The sequence below is a fragment of the Entelurus aequoreus genome, linkage group LG20 (assembly GCF_033978785.1).
Source record: "Entelurus aequoreus isolate RoL-2023_Sb linkage group LG20, RoL_Eaeq_v1.1, whole genome shotgun sequence".
Taxonomy (NCBI): Eukaryota; Metazoa; Chordata; class Actinopteri; order Syngnathiformes; family Syngnathidae; genus Entelurus; species Entelurus aequoreus.
Window position 1 is genome coordinate 25885563 of NC_084750.1, and position 16575 is coordinate 25902137.

At 44.5% G+C, this 16575-nt stretch overlaps 1 protein-coding gene across 3 annotated transcripts in view; it reads left to right on the forward strand.

Moving 5' to 3' along the window:
- The window catches only part of col6a4a (collagen, type VI, alpha 4a), a 51303-nt gene that overhangs the window by 18099 nt on the left and 16629 nt on the right, over positions 1 to 16575 (forward strand). For all 3 annotated transcript variants that reach the window (XM_062029769.1, XM_062029771.1, XM_062029770.1), the window contains exons 8-30: positions 20 to 580; positions 2066 to 2623; positions 2705 to 3283; positions 3443 to 4021; positions 4088 to 4449; positions 4525 to 4603; positions 7801 to 7946; positions 11349 to 11441; positions 11504 to 11557; positions 11641 to 11712; positions 11786 to 11812; positions 11884 to 11928; positions 11998 to 12051; positions 13819 to 13881; positions 13945 to 14010; positions 14085 to 14138; positions 14225 to 14260; positions 14376 to 14438; positions 14506 to 14568; positions 14638 to 14700; positions 14756 to 14818; positions 14975 to 15025; positions 15110 to 15145. In XM_062029769.1, the coding sequence (XP_061885753.1) occupies positions 20 to 580; positions 2066 to 2623; positions 2705 to 3283; positions 3443 to 4021; positions 4088 to 4449; positions 4525 to 4603; positions 7801 to 7946; positions 11349 to 11441; positions 11504 to 11557; positions 11641 to 11712; positions 11786 to 11812; positions 11884 to 11928; positions 11998 to 12051; positions 13819 to 13881; positions 13945 to 14010; positions 14085 to 14138; positions 14225 to 14260; positions 14376 to 14438; positions 14506 to 14568; positions 14638 to 14700; positions 14756 to 14818; positions 14975 to 15025; positions 15110 to 15145 (3767 nt within the window). The remainder of the gene's footprint in view (positions 1 to 19; positions 581 to 2065; positions 2624 to 2704; positions 3284 to 3442; positions 4022 to 4087; positions 4450 to 4524; positions 4604 to 7800; positions 7947 to 11348; positions 11442 to 11503; positions 11558 to 11640; positions 11713 to 11785; positions 11813 to 11883; positions 11929 to 11997; positions 12052 to 13818; positions 13882 to 13944; positions 14011 to 14084; positions 14139 to 14224; positions 14261 to 14375; positions 14439 to 14505; positions 14569 to 14637; positions 14701 to 14755; positions 14819 to 14974; positions 15026 to 15109; positions 15146 to 16575) is intronic.

The window sequence follows — 16575 nt, forward strand, 5'->3', positions numbered from 1 at the left end:
TCTGTTTTGTTTTTTTCAGGCTGCTTGCAAACAGACGAAGCAGACATCTTCTTCTTGATCGACCACTCCGGAAGCATTTATCCCACTGACTTTTACGACATGAAGAAGTTCATCATCGAGTTCCTAAATACTTTTCGTATTGGGCCGCAGCATGTCCGCATGGGCGTCGCCAAGTACGCCGACAGACCAAATCTGGAATTTGATCTGACGGCCTACACGGACGCCAAAAGCCTGGAGAAGGCCGTAGAGGCAATCTTGCAGGTGGGAGGTGGGACTGAAACAGGAAGAGCGCTAGAATTCATGGCCCCACAGTTTGATCGGGCGATGGCCACTCGTGGTCAGAAAGTGCCGGAATATCTGGTGGTCATCACTGATGGGAAATCTTCGGACAAGGTCAAGGTGCCTGCAGAGAAGCTACGAGCGCAGGGCATCACCATTTACGCCATCGGAGTGAAGAACGCTGACATGGATGAGCTGCGCGAGATATCCGGCGAACCTAAGAGGACGTTCTTTGTCAACAATTTCGATGCTCTGAACCCCATCAAAGACGACATCATCACCGACATCTGCTCCACAAACGGTAAGACCTTCTTCTCATCCTTTACTCACATTAGACTTAAAAGGTACTGTTGTTTTTTTCCCCAACCCTAACCACAGTCCAGTTTTCTTAAGTATCTATGAGGTCCAAATTGAACCCATTTAAGTGCTCAAGAAGTCTGGGAATGTCTCAAAAGAACCGTATTAGTTGCATCGATAAATGGGGTCTACCAAAAACTACGGTATGCACCCAAAATAACTCCTGTCCCCGCCTCAAACTCTCTGGGTACATTTAGAACCCTTTGGAGCACCAGGCCTTTTAGGGCAAGACAGTTATGGAACACTTTGTGACCTTCAGTGGGAAGATGTTCCTATTTGGAGTGCTTTGGCTAATTTGACTTACAAGTCTGTTACCCCTGATTTCCACAAGATGCTTAACGGGGCGGTATAGCTCGGTTGGTAGAGTGGCCGTGCCAGCACTTTGAGGGTTCCAGGTTCGATCCCCGCTTCCACCATCCTAGTCACTGCCGTTGTGTCCTTGGGCAAGACACTTTACCCACCTGCTCCCAGTGCCACCCACACTGGTTTAAATGTAACTTAGATATTGGGTTTCACTATGTAAAGCGCTTTGAGTCACTAGAGAAAAAGCGCTATATAAATATAATTCACTTCACTTCACTTAACGGTTGCTGAACGGCTGCGTCAAAATACGTTTCTGTTGTAGTCAATGTGTCAATTTCCACCACTTACAGACGCGCTGTCCATGGCACAGCTCCTCCAGTCCAAAGCTCTCCACCACATATAAACAGGGTTTGTATTGTTTCCAAACGCTGGTGCACGGAGGATCTACATCCTGACATTGGGGAAGGGGAAGCAGTCCGCAAGAGTTGAATAAGAAGTGTGTGTGATAGCTCGCCAGAGGTGTTGTTGCTCCTGTTTTGTTGCTTGCTACAAATAATGTAGTCGTTCTGCAAGGCAAAACTGTCGTCTTTTCCAAGAGTCAAGTCAAGTCAGTGCCGTCACAGAAGCCGTCGGTGGGTGTTGACGGACGGCAAAGCACGGAGACTTTCTGCAGCGTAGACATTAGGCAGCCATTACGCGTCCAGTGGAAAGCCGGGGTCAATAACTTTTTTGAGTCCACTGACTTTTTTCCTGTACAAATAGATAGTCCCAAATCACTTTGGGGCCACGACTGCTCAAGAAGTGCCCTTAATAGCCCCAATCCATTTTATAAGTGCCCCAAACCATTCAAGAAACCTGTCTTTCTCTGTCTCCGAGTTAAGTCCAAACTTCCTTTAATCATTTACAGTAAAATCAGCTGTTTTATTTTCTTCAATTGCTTTAAAGAGCTTCTCTTCCAAGATCAAAGACGTCACGCTGAACGTTGCAAACACTTCCAAACATTTCCTTTGAGCGTGCGAGTGTTTGTTGGAATGTGTTTAGCTAACAGTTCAGAACCTTGACTTTGCTCTGTTATTCTTTGTCTGCAAGGAATGTAACAACCAACATGTGCTGTGTGTGTCTCCAGTTTGCAAAGACATACCTGGAGACCTCCTGTTCTTGATTGACAGTTCTGGGAGCATCTATCCACGAGACTACGAGAAAATGAAAGACTTCATGAAATCTGTCATCGGTAAGTCCAATATCGGACAGAATGACGTTCACGTTGGCGTCATGCAGTTCAGCACCGTCCGGCAACTGGAGTTCCCCCTCAACCGCCACTACACCAAGGACGAAATGTTGAGAGCCATCGATGGCATGCGGCAGATCGGAGGAGGTACAGACACAGGCCAAGCTATCGCAGCGTTGTCGCAGTACTTTGACGCTCCCCAAGGGGGGCGTCCCAGCGTGAGGCAGAGGATGGTGGTGGTGACAGATGGCGAGGCTCAAGATGATGTCAAAGTTCCTGCCGCCGCTTTGAGGCGCAAAGGTGTGGTGGTCTACGCCATTGGGGTGGTGGATGCCAACACGACCCAGCTTCTGGAGATCAGTGGATCGTCAGACCGGGTCTACGCTGAGAGAGACTTTGATGCTCTGAAGGACTTGGAGAGCCAGGTGGCTATGGAGATCTGCGAGCCAGAGAGAGGTCCTTTTCCCTTGTTAACAAACAAAGTTGCCTTAATGTTTGAGTAAAATTAAAACATTCTGTCTTTGTATCTACCACTAGAATGCAAGAAGACAGAGAAGGCTGACATTATCTTCCTGGTGGACAGCTCCATCAGCATCACCTTGGACAAGTTCAGAAGCATGCAGAAGTTCATGTCATCAATGGTGAACCAAACCACAGTTGGCAAAGACCTGACTCGCTTCGGAGTCATTTTGTTCTCCACGGACCCCGAGTCTGTTTTTACTCTCAACCAGTACGAGTCTAAACGAGATGTTCTTCAATCAATTTCAACTCTGAAGCCCCTGTCTGGAAACACCTACACCGGCAAGGCTTTGAAATATGCCTTGACGTTTTTCAACGCCGAGCACGGCGGCCGGGCAGCCCTCGGCGTTCCTCAGATTCTCATGGTGATCACAGATGGCAACGCTACAAACTCCTACAATCTGGTTGAGCCGTCCACGGCACTGCGTGAAAAAAATATAAGCGTCTTCAGTATTGGAGTGGAAGGCGCCGTCAGGAAAGAGCTGGAGATCATAGCTGGTCAAGACTTAAGCCGAGTGTTCTACGTGGACAATTTTGCTGCCCTGGAAACTTTGTACAAGAACATCACACATGCTCTCTGCAACTCCACAAAGCCAGGTGGGTTCTCATCTTCTTAGCACACTTCTCTACACAGTGCAGTTTAGATGCAACGGTTTATCTCGACTGATCAAAGTAATCATTGCGTCTCTGTTGAAAGCTAGCTAGCGTTCGGTCATTTGGCCGGTTTAAGAACGATTCTCTGCTTTTCTTCTACAGCCTGCGAGAAACAGAAAGCCGACCTGGTCTTCCTGATTGACCAGTCCGGCAGCATCGCCTCGCAGGACTACACCATCATGAAGACCTTCACAGTAGAACTCGTATCCAGCTTTAAAGTCAGCGAGGATTTGGTGCGTGTTGGCCTGGCCCAGTTCAGTGACATTTTCCAGCACGAGTTCTACCTGAATCAGTTCTACACGTACGAGTCAGTCACCAAAGGCATCATGGGCATGAACCAGCGTGGTGGCGGGACCATGATTGGACGGGCGCTGGATGCCATTAGGGGTCATTTTGAGGCCTCACAGGGCTGCCGAAAGTCGGCCGGTGTTTCCCAAAATTTGGTGTTGATCACTGACGGCGAATCCCAGGATGAGGTGCAGGACGCTGCGGACCGTCTCAGGGCTCTAGGCGTTGAGGTGTTCGCCATTGGCGTCGGTAACTACCACAGACTGGAGCTCTTGCAGATCACCAACAACACAGAGAGACTTTTCACAGTGGAGAACTTCAATAGTTTGGAAAACATCAAACAAAAGGTGGTCAGCACAATCTGCAAATCCAAAGATTCCAAAGATCGTTCAGGTAAATCGAGAGGTCTCCTTTGTTCTTTTCGATTACCAAAGTCAAATTGTGCTTCCTCTCTTTCAGACTGCAGCATCGACATTGCAATGGGCTTTGACATCTCTCAAAGAAAAGGCCTTCCTGGAGAGATGTTGGTCAGCGGCCATGCCAAGCTCAGGACCTTCCTGCCAGAGATTGTGCATTACTTGTCCACGGTCCCCGGCCTGTGTTGCACTGGCACTGCCCCAATCAACACCAAAATGGCTTTCAGAGTGGTGGCACCTGATGGACGTCTCCTGTACGACTTCAAATTCAAACCGTACGACTCCAGCGATGACATAGTGACAAAGGTTATGACCTTAAATTTGAACGTTCCCACGCAGCTCAACACCGCCATGCTGAGGTCCTTCGGCGAGAAATTTAAGGCCGATTCCAAAGGCGGCGTGAAGGTTAGTCACGTAAACTTTGGTTGATCTTCCCGGGTCTCATTGCCTCATATTGTCCTGTCCATCGGGATCCTTCAGGTTCTAGTGATCTTCTCAGATGGACTTGATGAAGACGTGCTGAAACTGGAGGACGAGGCAGAGCAGCTGCGAAAGTCTGGTAAAAACTCCTTCATGTCCTCGTTTGAAGTGAAAAGGTTGTGTGGTTAGGACTAGGATGTCATGGGTTTGAATCTTAGCTCTTGATGAATGTCTTTCTAGTGTAGGTTCTTTCCATAAACATGCAAGTTAGCGTCACTGAAGACTCTAAAGACATCATCATGCTACAGCTAGTCACTGTACTTCATCTCAATCTGCTGTTGAGCGAATTGGCTCATAGTTCTGCCAAAACGCTTACAAGACTTTGACGAGCTAACTGTGTAGAAAAGGGTTTTCCAAAGCCCGCAGCTTGTTTTTTATTGGCCCGCGACACATTCTAAAGACAACATAAAAAACATCCCGGATTAGAACACTACACAAAAAAACTACAACCTAAAAGTTCAAGGGAACTTGACGCTGATACTGAAATGCGCAAGCTGAACTTAAATGCTAACGTTAGCATGTTAACAGCTAGAATGTGTCAAGTACCAAGTTATATGACCATGAAGTTTATGCATGCACAATTAGCTCAAAAGAAGTTAGGATGCTAACAGTTAGCATGTGTCAAGTGCCAAGTTATATGATTATTAAGCGTATGCATGCAAAATTAGCTAAAAGAAGTTCACATGCTAACAGTTGGCATATGTCAAATACCAAGTCATATGACTATCAAGCGTATGCATGTAAAATTACCCCAAAAAAGTTAGCATGTGTCAAGTACCAAGTTGTATAACTATGAAGTGTATGCATGCAAAATTAGCTTTAAAAAAAAGCATGCTAACAGTTAGCGGGTGTCAAGTACCAAGTCATATTACTATGAAGTGTATGCATGAAAAAATAGCAGGAAAAAAAGTTAACATTCTAACAGTTAGCATGTGTCAAGTACCAAGTTATATGATTCTGAGGCGTTGGGCTTCAAAACATTTTTACACTGCCATAAGCATTGTAATGAACAATTTTAGCCCTGTACCTACTTGGTATTGGATCAATGCCCAAATTTGTAGTATTCCCCAAAGCTAATGTAACCAGATATTAACAGTAAATGGTTGAAACGGTTCGACTATCATTTATATATACACCAAATATCATATTGTGGTACACAGGACTGTCTCAGAAAATTAGAATATTGTGATGAAGTTCTTTATTTTCTGGAATGCAATTAAAAAAACAAAAATGTCATACATTCTGGATTCATTACACATCAACTGAAGTATTGCAAGCTGATTATGGCATACAGCTTAAGAAAACGCAAAAATCCTATCTCAAAAAATTTGAATATTTCCTCCGACCAAGTAAAAAAAAAAAATTTATAACAGCAAAACAAAATCAAACATTTAAAAATGTCAATTAATGCACTCAGTACTTGGTTGGGAATCCTTTTGCACGGATTACTGCATCAATGCGGCGTGGCATGGAGGCAATCAGCCCGTGGCATTGCTGAGGTGTTATGGATGCCCAGGATGCTTCAATAGCGGCCTTTAGCTCATTTGCATTATTGGGTCTGGTGTCTTTCAGCTTCTTCTTCACAATACCCCACAAATTCTCTATGGGGTTCAGGTCAGGGGAGTTGGCAGGCCAATCGAGGACAGTAATGCCATGGTCAGTACACCAGTTACTGGTGGTTTGGCACTGTGGGCAGGTGCCAGATCATGCTGGAAAATGAAATCATCATCTCCATAGAGCTTTTCAACAGATGGAAGCATGTAGTGCTCTAATGGTGCCTTCACAGATGTGTAAGTTACCCATGCCTTGGGCACTAATACACCCCCATACCATCACAGATGCTGGCTTTTCAACTTTGCGCCTATAACAATACGGGTGGTTCTTTTCCTCTTTGTTTCGGAGGACACAGCGTCCACAGTTTCCCAAATTTTTTTAAATGTGGACTTGTCAGACCACAGAACACTTTTCCACTTTGCATCAGTCCATCTTAGATGAGCTTGGGCCCCTCGAAGCCGGCGGCGTTTCTGGGTGTTGTTGATAAATGGCTTTCGCTTTGCATGGTAGAGTTTTAACTTGCACTTACAGATGTAGCAACCAACTGTAGTTACTGATAGTGGTTTTCTGAAGTGTTCCTGAGCCCATGTGGTGATATCCTTTACACACCGATGTTGTTTTTTGATGCAGTACCGCCTGAGGGATCGAAGGTCACGGGCATTCAATGTTGGTTTTCAGCCTTGCTGCTTACGTGCAGTGATTTCTCCAGATTCTCTGAACCTTTTGATGATATTACAGACCGTAATAGCTCGTTGAGAAATGTTGTTATTAAACTGTTGGACAATTTGCTCAAGCATTTGTTCACAAAGTGGTGACCCTCGCCCCATCCTTGTTTGTGAATGACTGAGCATTTCATGGAAGCTGCTTTTATACCCAATCATGGCACCCACCTATTCCCAATTAGCCTATTCACCTGTGGGATGTTCCAAATAAGTGTTTGATGAGCATTCCTCAACTTTCTCAGTCTTTTTTGCCACTTGTGCCAGCTTTTTTAATACATGTTGCAGGCATCAAACTCCAAATGAGCTAACATTTGCAAAAAAATAACAATGTTTTCCAGTTTGAACATTAAGTATCTTGTCTTTGCAGTCTATTCAATTGAACATAAGTTGAAAAGGATTTGCAAATCATTGTATTCTGGTTTTGAGTTTTGTAAATAACCACATCATGGACTGGGACTACGCCAAAATCCTCGGGACAGAAAGTAACAAATTCAAACAATGGATTAAGGACTAAGGAAGCGGCCCAAGGAAACCATCAATCGGTATGAGAACTATAATAACAGCTGATAGGCAACACGTCATAGTGGTCAGGTGACCCTTCTGAAGAAGACTGCAGATGACAGTTGAAACATGTCAGGTAAAAATTCCATATAATATACCGAAAATATTCTCTCATTACAAGAACATTTGAAAAGAAAAAGATACGTTTGTTTGTTAGTTTTGCTCAATAAAGATTGTCTTTCGACTTCCTCAGCACACGTAACAATATCATATCCATATGACTGCTCATATTTCTGCCCTGAGACGCTTCTCAATTTGCGCCGTTGTTTCTTTTCTGGCGGACTTGGCGCATGTCAAGGTCCGCTGGGGGGTTGCAGGGGCAGGAGCAAGCATAATGAAGCCTTTTAAGGCGTCTTTACATGCCTCTCAAACAAAATCAGCGGGCAAAGGCAGAAGATCAGGATACAATATGAATGAATGAATAATTGACTTCTTGCAGGTATCAGCGCACTGCTGATGGTGGCCCTGGAAGGGGCGCGGGACGCCGCCCAGCTGCAGATGTTGGAGTTCGGCCGAGGGTTCGGCTACAAGCTTCCTCTCGACATCGGAATGCAGAGTGTTGGCAGCACAATCCTCAAACAGATTGTACGTTTTTCTTGTCAGCTAAATGCTATCACCTGCTACCGACTTGTCAGTTAAATGCCATTGCTCGCTAAATGCTATCATTTGCTACCGACTTGTCATTTAAATGCTGTCGTAACCTATCAACTTGTTAACTCAATTCTATCCCAAGCTACCAACTTGTCAGCTAAATGCTATCACTAGCTACCGACTTTTCAGTTGAATTCTGTCGTAACAGATCAACTTAACTAAAGGCTATAGCCAGTTACCGACCTCTCGGCTAAATGCTATCGCTCGCTAAATGCAATCACTAGCTAGCGACCTGTCACTAAAATGCTGTCGGAAACTATGGACTTGTTAACTCAATTCTATCCCTAGCTACCAACCTGTCCGCTAAATGCTATTGCTCGCTAAATACTATCACAAGCTTCTGACTTGTCAATTAAATGCTGTCGTAACCCATCAACTTTTTAACTGACTTGTCAATTAAATACTGTCGTGACCTATCAACTTGTTAACTCAATTCTATCCCTAGCTACTGACTTGTCCGCTAACTGCTATCGCTCACTAAATGCTATTGTAGTGGATTGTCCAAAGCTTAAACAGCAACAAAAGTTAATTTAGTACAAAATGTTTATTTACCCATAATCCAAAGTACAAAGTTGGATTGTTTTGTCCATGCAAACAAACAGACGTCCTCCGGAGGACACAAGAATCAAGCAATCTCCTAGAGTCCTGGTCTCCTGGCCATTTTATCTGTTTCCCCATGCCCCAAGGTCCCATTGTTTTCGACATGTTTGTTTTGCAACATCCTAGAATCCCTTAGTCATGCTTAGACAATCAAAACATTTTGTAGAATGATCAGAGCGACTCCATATTCAACTTTGTCCTACATCTGGTCCTTCAATGGTATGAATAGAAGAGAAATGAAATGAGCAGACATTCTTCATAGACTTCAAAAGTCAGAAATTCCACTACACTATCACTAGCTACCAACTTGTCAGTTTAATACTGTCGTAACCCATCAACTTTTTAACTGACTTGTCAATTAAATGCTGTCGTGACCTATCGACTTGTTAAAGGCCTACTGAAACCCACTACTACCGACCACGCAGTCTGATAGTTTATATATCAATGATGAAATCTTAACATTATAACACATGCCAATACGGCCGGGTTAACTTATAAAGTGACATTTTAAATTTGCCGCTAAACTTCCGGTTCGAAACGCCTCTGAGGATGACGTATGCGCGTGACGTAGCCCGGCGAACACGGGTATGCCTTCCACATTGAAGCCAATACGAAAAAGCTCTGTTTTCATTTCATAATTCCACAGTATTCTGGACATCTGTGTTCGTGAATCTGTTGCAATCATGTTCATTGCATTATGGAGAAGGAAGCTGAGCAAGCAAAGAAGAAAGTTGTCGGTGCGAAATGGACGTATTTTTCGAACGTAGTCAGCAACAACAGTACACAGCCGGCGCTTCTTTGTTTACATTCCCGAAAGATGCAGTCAAGATGGAAGAACTCGGATAACAGAGACTCTAACCAGGAGGACTTTTGACTTCGATACACAGACGCCTGTAGAGAACTGGGACAACACAGACTCTTACCAGGATTACTTTGATTTGGATGACAAAGACGCAGACGTGCTACTGTGAGTATGCAGCTTTGGCTTCTAAACATTTGATCGCTTGACCGTATGTGCGCAACTTTTTTTTGCGTATGTACGTAACTTTTTAAAAATATATAAGCTTTATGAACCTTGGGTTAGGTGAACGGTCTTTTGGGCTGAGTGATTGTGTGTGTTGATCAGGTGTTTGAATTGTATTGGCGTGTTCTATGGAGCTAGGAGCTAGCATAGGAGCTAGGAGCTAGCATAACAAACACGCAGGTGTTTTTATGCAGGATTCATTTGTGTCATATTAAATATAAGCCTGGTTGTGTTGTGGCTAATAGAGTATATATATGTCTTGTGTTTATTTACTGTTGTAGTCATTCCCAGCTGAATATCAGGTACCGTGAGTATGCAGCCTTGGCTGCTAAACATTTGATAGCTTGACCGTATGTGCGCGTCACGTACGTAACTTTTTAAAAATATATAAGCTTTATGAACCTTGGGTTAGGTGAACGGTCTTTTGGGCTGAGTGATTGTGTGTGTTGATCAGGTGTTTGAATTGTATTGGCGTGTTCTATGGAGCTAGGAGCTAGCAGAGGAGCTAGGAGCTAGCGTAACAAACACGCAGGTGTTTTTATGCAGGATTAATTTGTGGCATATTAAATATAAGCCTGGTTGTGTTGTGGCTAATAGAGTATATATATGTCTTGTGTTTATTTACTGTTGTAGTCATTCCCAGCTGAATATCAGGTCACCCCCGGCTCTCACAGCATCTTCCCTATCTGAATAGCTTCAACTCCCCACTAGTCCTTCACTTGCACTTTACTCATCCACAAATCTTTCATCCTCGCTCAAATTAATGGGGAAATTGTCGCTTTCTCGGTCCGAATCTCTCTTACTTCATGCGGCCATCATTGTAAACAATAGGGAACTTTGCGTATATGTTCAACTGACTACGTCACGCTACTTCCGGTAGGGGCAAGCCTATTTTTTATCAGATACCAAAAGTTGCAATCTTTATCGTCGTTGTTCTATACTAAATCCTTTCAGCAAAAATATGGCAATATCGCGAAATGATCAAGTATGACACATAGAATAGATCTGCTATCCCCGTTTGAATAAAAAAAATTCATTTCAGTAGGCCTTTAACTCAATTCTATCCTTAGCTACTGACCTGTCCACTTACTGCTATCGCTCACTAAATGCTATCACTAGCTACCAACTTGTCAGTTTAATACTGTCTTAACCTATCAACTTTTTAACTTAATGCTATTGCTAGCTACGATGTGTCTGCTAACTGCTATCGCTCACTAAATGCTATCACTAGCTACCAACTTGTCAGTTTAATACTGTCGTAATCCATCAACTTATTAACTGACTTGTCAATCAAATGCTGTCATAACCTATTGACGTGTTAACTAAATCCTATCACTAGTTACCGGCCTGTCTGGCTAAATGCTATCGCCCGCTAAATACTATTGTTGGTTAAATGCTATCACTAGCTACAGAGTTGTCGATTAAATGCTGCCGTAACCTTTCGACTTGGTAACTAAATGCTATCGCTAGCTTTCAACCTGTCCGATAAATGCTATCGCTTGTTAAATACTGTCACTAGCTTCTGACTTGTCGGTTAAATGCTGTCGTAACCTATGGTTAACTAAATGCTATCGACTTGTCAGTTAAATGCTGTCGTAACCTATCGAGTCGTGACTAAATGCTATCGCTGGCTACTGACTAGTTAGCTAGATGCTATTGCTCGACGTGTTTCAGCAGGAAAACATTTATTTGCTACTGATTCTTCTCCACAGGACACAGTGTCAAATAGAGAGTGCTGCAACGTCATGTGCAAGTGTTCGGGACACGAAGGCGTTCGTGGCTCTCGGGGTCTGTCGGGGTCAAAGGTAGAAGCAATACACAAATGAGGAGCCAGCTGGAGGATGATGTGGTGTTTGTTGTCTTCTAGGGGCCGTCTGGACAAAAAGGTTACCCTGGCTTCCCAGGGGAAGAGGGCGTCCCAGTAAGTCCTCCTCTTCCTTCCTTAACGGCAGCTCTTACAAATGTGCCACACCTGAGAGTCACCTGTGTGTTGATGCGTTTCAGGGAGAGCGGGGGCGTCCCGGACCCAGCGGACCTCAGGGCGTCCAGGGCTGCTCTGGACTCAGAGGACCAAAGGTACTTGTGTGTGTTGCATCACACGACAAGACACGGACGCCATCATTAACCACGTTCTACTTTGCGTCCGCAGGGCTCCCGAGGCCTACGAGGAAACCGGGTGAGTACAAATGGCGTCCTTGAGAAGGAAATTGAGATCACTCACTCAGCGGTGTCTGTCCGCCATTGCAGGGCGAGGATGGAGAAGACGCATTGGACGGCGTCAATGGCGAGCAGGTAAGGCTTTGTCTAGGGAAAGTCTGACAAGGATTTGGATGACTTGGACGTTGTTGCACGCGTGTGCAGGGTGTGATGGGACAAGCCGGCGGTCGAGGGGAGCGAGGACACCCAGGAAATCCGGTAAACAAAAAGATTGAACTAAATACTTTACAGTTTTTTGATTACTTACAAACCCTGTTTCCATATGAGTTGGGAAATTGTGTTAGATGTAAATATAAACGGAATACAATGATTTGCAAATGCTTTTCAACCCATATTCAATTGAATGCACTACAAAGACAAGATATTTCATGTTCAAACTCATAAACTTTATTTTTTTTTTTGCAAATAATAATTAACTTAAATTTTCATGGCTGCAACACGTGCCAAAGTAGTTGGGAAAGGGCATGTTCACCACTGTGTTACATGGCCTTTCCTTTTAAAAACACTCAGTAAACGTTTGGGAACTGAGGAGACACATTTTTTAAGCTTCTCAGGTGGAATTCTTTCCCATTCTTGCTTGATGTACAGCTTGCCATTCTTGCTTGATGTACAGCTTACGTTGTTCAACAGTCCGGGGGTCTCCGTTGTGGTATTTTAGGCTTCATAATGCGCCACACATTTTCCAATGGGAGACAGGTCTGGACTACAGGCAGGCCAGTCTAGTACTCGCACTCTTTTACTATGAAGCCATGTTGATGTAACATGTGGCTTGGCATTGTCTTGCTGAAATAAGCAGGAGCGTCCATGGTAACGTTGCTTGGATGGCAACATATGTTGCTCCAAAACCTGTATGTACCTTTCAGCATTAATGGCGCCTTCACAGATGTGTAAGTTACCCATGTCTTGGGCACTAATACACCCCCATACCATCACAGATTCTGGCTTTTCCACTTTGCGCCTATACCAATCCAGGTGGTTATTTTCCTCTTTGGTCCGGAGGACACGACGTCCACAGTTTCCAAAAACAATATGAAATGTGGACTCGTCAGACCACAGAACACTTTTCCACTTTGTATCAGTCCATCTTAGATGAGCTCAGGCCCAGCGAAGCCGACGGCGTTTCTGGGTGTTGTTGATAAACGGTTTTCGCCTTGCATAGGAGAGTTTAACTTGCACTTACAGATGTAGCGACCAACTGTAGTTACTGACAGTGGGTTTCTGAAGTGTTCCTGAGCCCATGTGGTGATATCCTTTACACACTGATGTCGCCTGTTGATGCAGTACAGCCTGAGGGATCGAAGGTCACGGCCTTAGCTGCTTACGTGCAGTGATTTCTCCAGATTCTCTGAACCCTTTGATGATATTACGGACCGTTGATGGTGAAATCCCTAAATTCCTTGCAATAGCTGGTTGAGAAAGGTTTTTCTTAAACTGTTCAACAATTTGCTCACGCATTTGTTGACAAAGTGGTGTACCTCGCCCCATCCTTGTTTGTAAATGACTGATCATTTCATGGAATCTACTTTTATACCCAATCATGGCACCCACCTGTTCCCAATTTGCCTGTTCACCTTCGGGATGTTCCAAATAAGTGTTTGATGAGCATTCCTCAACTTTATCAGTATTTATTGCCACCTTTCCCAACTTCTTTGTCACGTGTAGCTGGCATCAAATTCTAAAGTTAATGATTATTTGCAAGAAAAAAAATGTTTATCAGTTTGAACATCAAATATGTTGTCTTTGTAGCATATTCAACTGAATATGGGTTGAAAATGATTTGCAAATCATTGTATTCCGTTTATATTTACATCTAACACAATTTCCCAACTCATGGAAACGGGGTTTGTAGTTGAAATTCTTTTCATGGTTAGCGTGTTTTCTGCATTGTTAGCAGGGAATTCCCCTGAGGCACGTTGACCTCTGAACTCCTGCCGCTTGACTGACACCTTCAATTTGGTTCCTTAGGGTATTCCAGGTATCCGGGGGGAAGCAGGGCTGCAAGGACAGCGAGGACTGAGAGGAGATCCGGTGAGTTTTGACTGCACCCTTTTTGGTTTCCATGTGCACCCGTGACCATGGCGTGTCCAACAGGGAGAATCCGGCGCCGACAACACCTTGCCAGGATCTAAAGGAGACGTTGGCAACGCCGGTTTGCCGGTAAGAACCTTTGGTGCCGTGCTAAGATGATCGTCACTTTACACACCTTGACGTGTGACCTCGTACATCCACAGGGACAACCCGGGCAGGACGGACGTCCCGGTGAGGTCGGTGTCAACGGGAACCCGGTAAGATCATTGAGTTGATTCTTTTTTTCTTTACGGTAGTCATCTTTTTGTTTGCAACCTCACCTTCAATGTCTGTGTGCTGGCAGGGTCCGGACGGACGACGAGGTGCCATTGGGGTCAAGGTGGGAGAACGAATCGCAGCGTACGTCTCTGTGCTCTGCCGCCAATAAACACTAACAACTCTACGTGTGTGTGTGTGTGGTGTGTGTGTGTGTGTGTGTGTGTACGCGCTAACAGGGTACTGCCGGAGCCCGCGGAGATCCAGGACTCAGAGGAAGTCTAGGTGCTTCGGGTCCACAGGTGAGTGACAAGAGCAGAGATCAGCAGGGCTTCCTAATATGTTAATGCTTCCATGATGCGTGTGCAGGGCCCTAGCGGGGTGAGAGGTCAACCTGGGCCAAGAGGTATCCCTGGACTTCCTGGACCACAGGTCAGCACATCGTCTAACATGTCAACGTGTCAGTTTTGATGTTACCAAGGTTCTTGCAATCACCTACAGGGGGGGCCAGGCTCACCTGGAACAGCAGGCTCCACGGGACGCCGCGGTGGTGTCGGTCAGAAGGTGAGAGGTCTTAAGTTTGACCAAAAACGTCCAATGAGAAATGTTTGTCTCTCAGGGCCAACCGGGAGATCCGGGACCACAGGGTGTTGCAGGAACGCAGGGCCTGCGAGGGATGCCGGTGAGTGTGTAGAACCTCCAAAGCACCAGGGGTATCGTAGCTTAGCTTTAGCAGTTTAGCTTCTCTTTGATGTGTGATGTAGAAGAGATGGCTGCAGTTAATGTCAATGAGAATGTTCTTGTCAGTCATGTGACGTAAACATGGCGATTCCTTCAGGGTCAGGATGGGAGGGACGGATATGGACCCGCAGGACCCAATGGCATCAAGGTGAAGACCACAACAGTCCAAAACTTTGGACTTAATGTGGACTTACTCTGCTGACTGTGTATGTGTGTGTGTGTGTGTGTTTAGGGAGATTCAGGATTCCCAGGCTATCCCGGTTTAGTGGTGAGTCTTACTTCATGTTTATCTTTCATGTCTCACTCTGATTTGTTTAGGCTTGATCTAGACATAAACACACTTGACGCACCAGGCCTGTGCTCGTACTGTTCCTCTTGTGTTCATTAGCAACTTTTCTTGTGCTCATTAGTGACTCATTCTCAATCAATCAATCAAAGTTTATTTATATAGCCCTTATATAGACAAGTGTCTCAAATGGCTGCGCAAGCCACAACAACATCCTGTGCTTGTACTCTTCCTTTGCTCATTAACGACTCATCTTGTGCAGGTACTCTTCCTTTGTTCATTAGTGACTCATTTTTGCATTTACTGTTCCTTTGCTCATTAACGACTCATCTTGTCATCATTAGCGAGTTAGCAACTTTTTCTGTTCTCGTATTGTCCCTTTACTTGTTAGCAACTCTTTCTGTGCTAGCGACTAATTTCCTTTCCTTTGCTCATTAGCGACCCATCTTGTGTTCTTTAACGACTCTTCTTGTGCTCATTAGTGACTCTTTTTGTACTCGTCAGCTACTCATGTCTTTGTTAACAAATCTTCTTGTGCTCGTTAGGGACTCTCCAGTGCTTTTACTGTTCCTTTACTCATTGGTGACTCATCTTGTGTTCGTTAACGACTCTTCTTGTGTTTGTTAATGACTCTTCTTGTGCTCATTAGTGACTCTTCTTGTACTCGTCAGCTACTTATGTGTTCGTTAACAACTCTTTTTGTGCTTGTTATTGACTCTTCTTGTACTCGTCAGCTACTCAGGTGTTCGTTAACAACTCTTCTTGTGCTCACTAGTGACTCTTGTACTCGTCAGCTACTCATGTGTTTGTTAACAACTCTTCTTGAGCTCGTTAGTGACTCTTCCTGTGCTTTTACTGTTCCTTTACTCATCAGCGACTCTTCTTGTGTTCTTTAACGCATCTTCTTGTGCTCATTAGTGACTCTTCTTGTACTCGTCAGCTACTCAGGTGTTCGTTAACAACTCTTCTTGTGCTCGTTAGTGACTCTTCCAGTGCTTTTACTGTTCCTTTGCTCATTGGTGACTCATCTTGTGTTCGTTAACGACTCTTCTTGTGTTTGTTAATGACTCTTCTTGTGCTCATTAGTGACCCTTCTTGTACTCGTCAGCTACTTATGTGTTCGTTAACAACTCTTCTTGTGCTTGTTATTAACTCTTCTTGTACTCGTCAGCTACTCAGGTGTTCGTTAACAACTCTTCTTGTGCTCACTAGTGACTCTTCTTGTACTCGTCAGCTACTCATGTGTTTGTTAACAACTTTTCTTGAGCTCGTTAGTGACTCTTCCTGTGCTTTTACTGTTCCTTTACTCATCAGCGACTCTTCTTGTGTTCTTTAACGCATCTTCTTGTGCTCATTAGTGACTCTTCTTGTACTCGTCAGCTACTCAGGTGTTCGTTAACAACTCTTCTTGT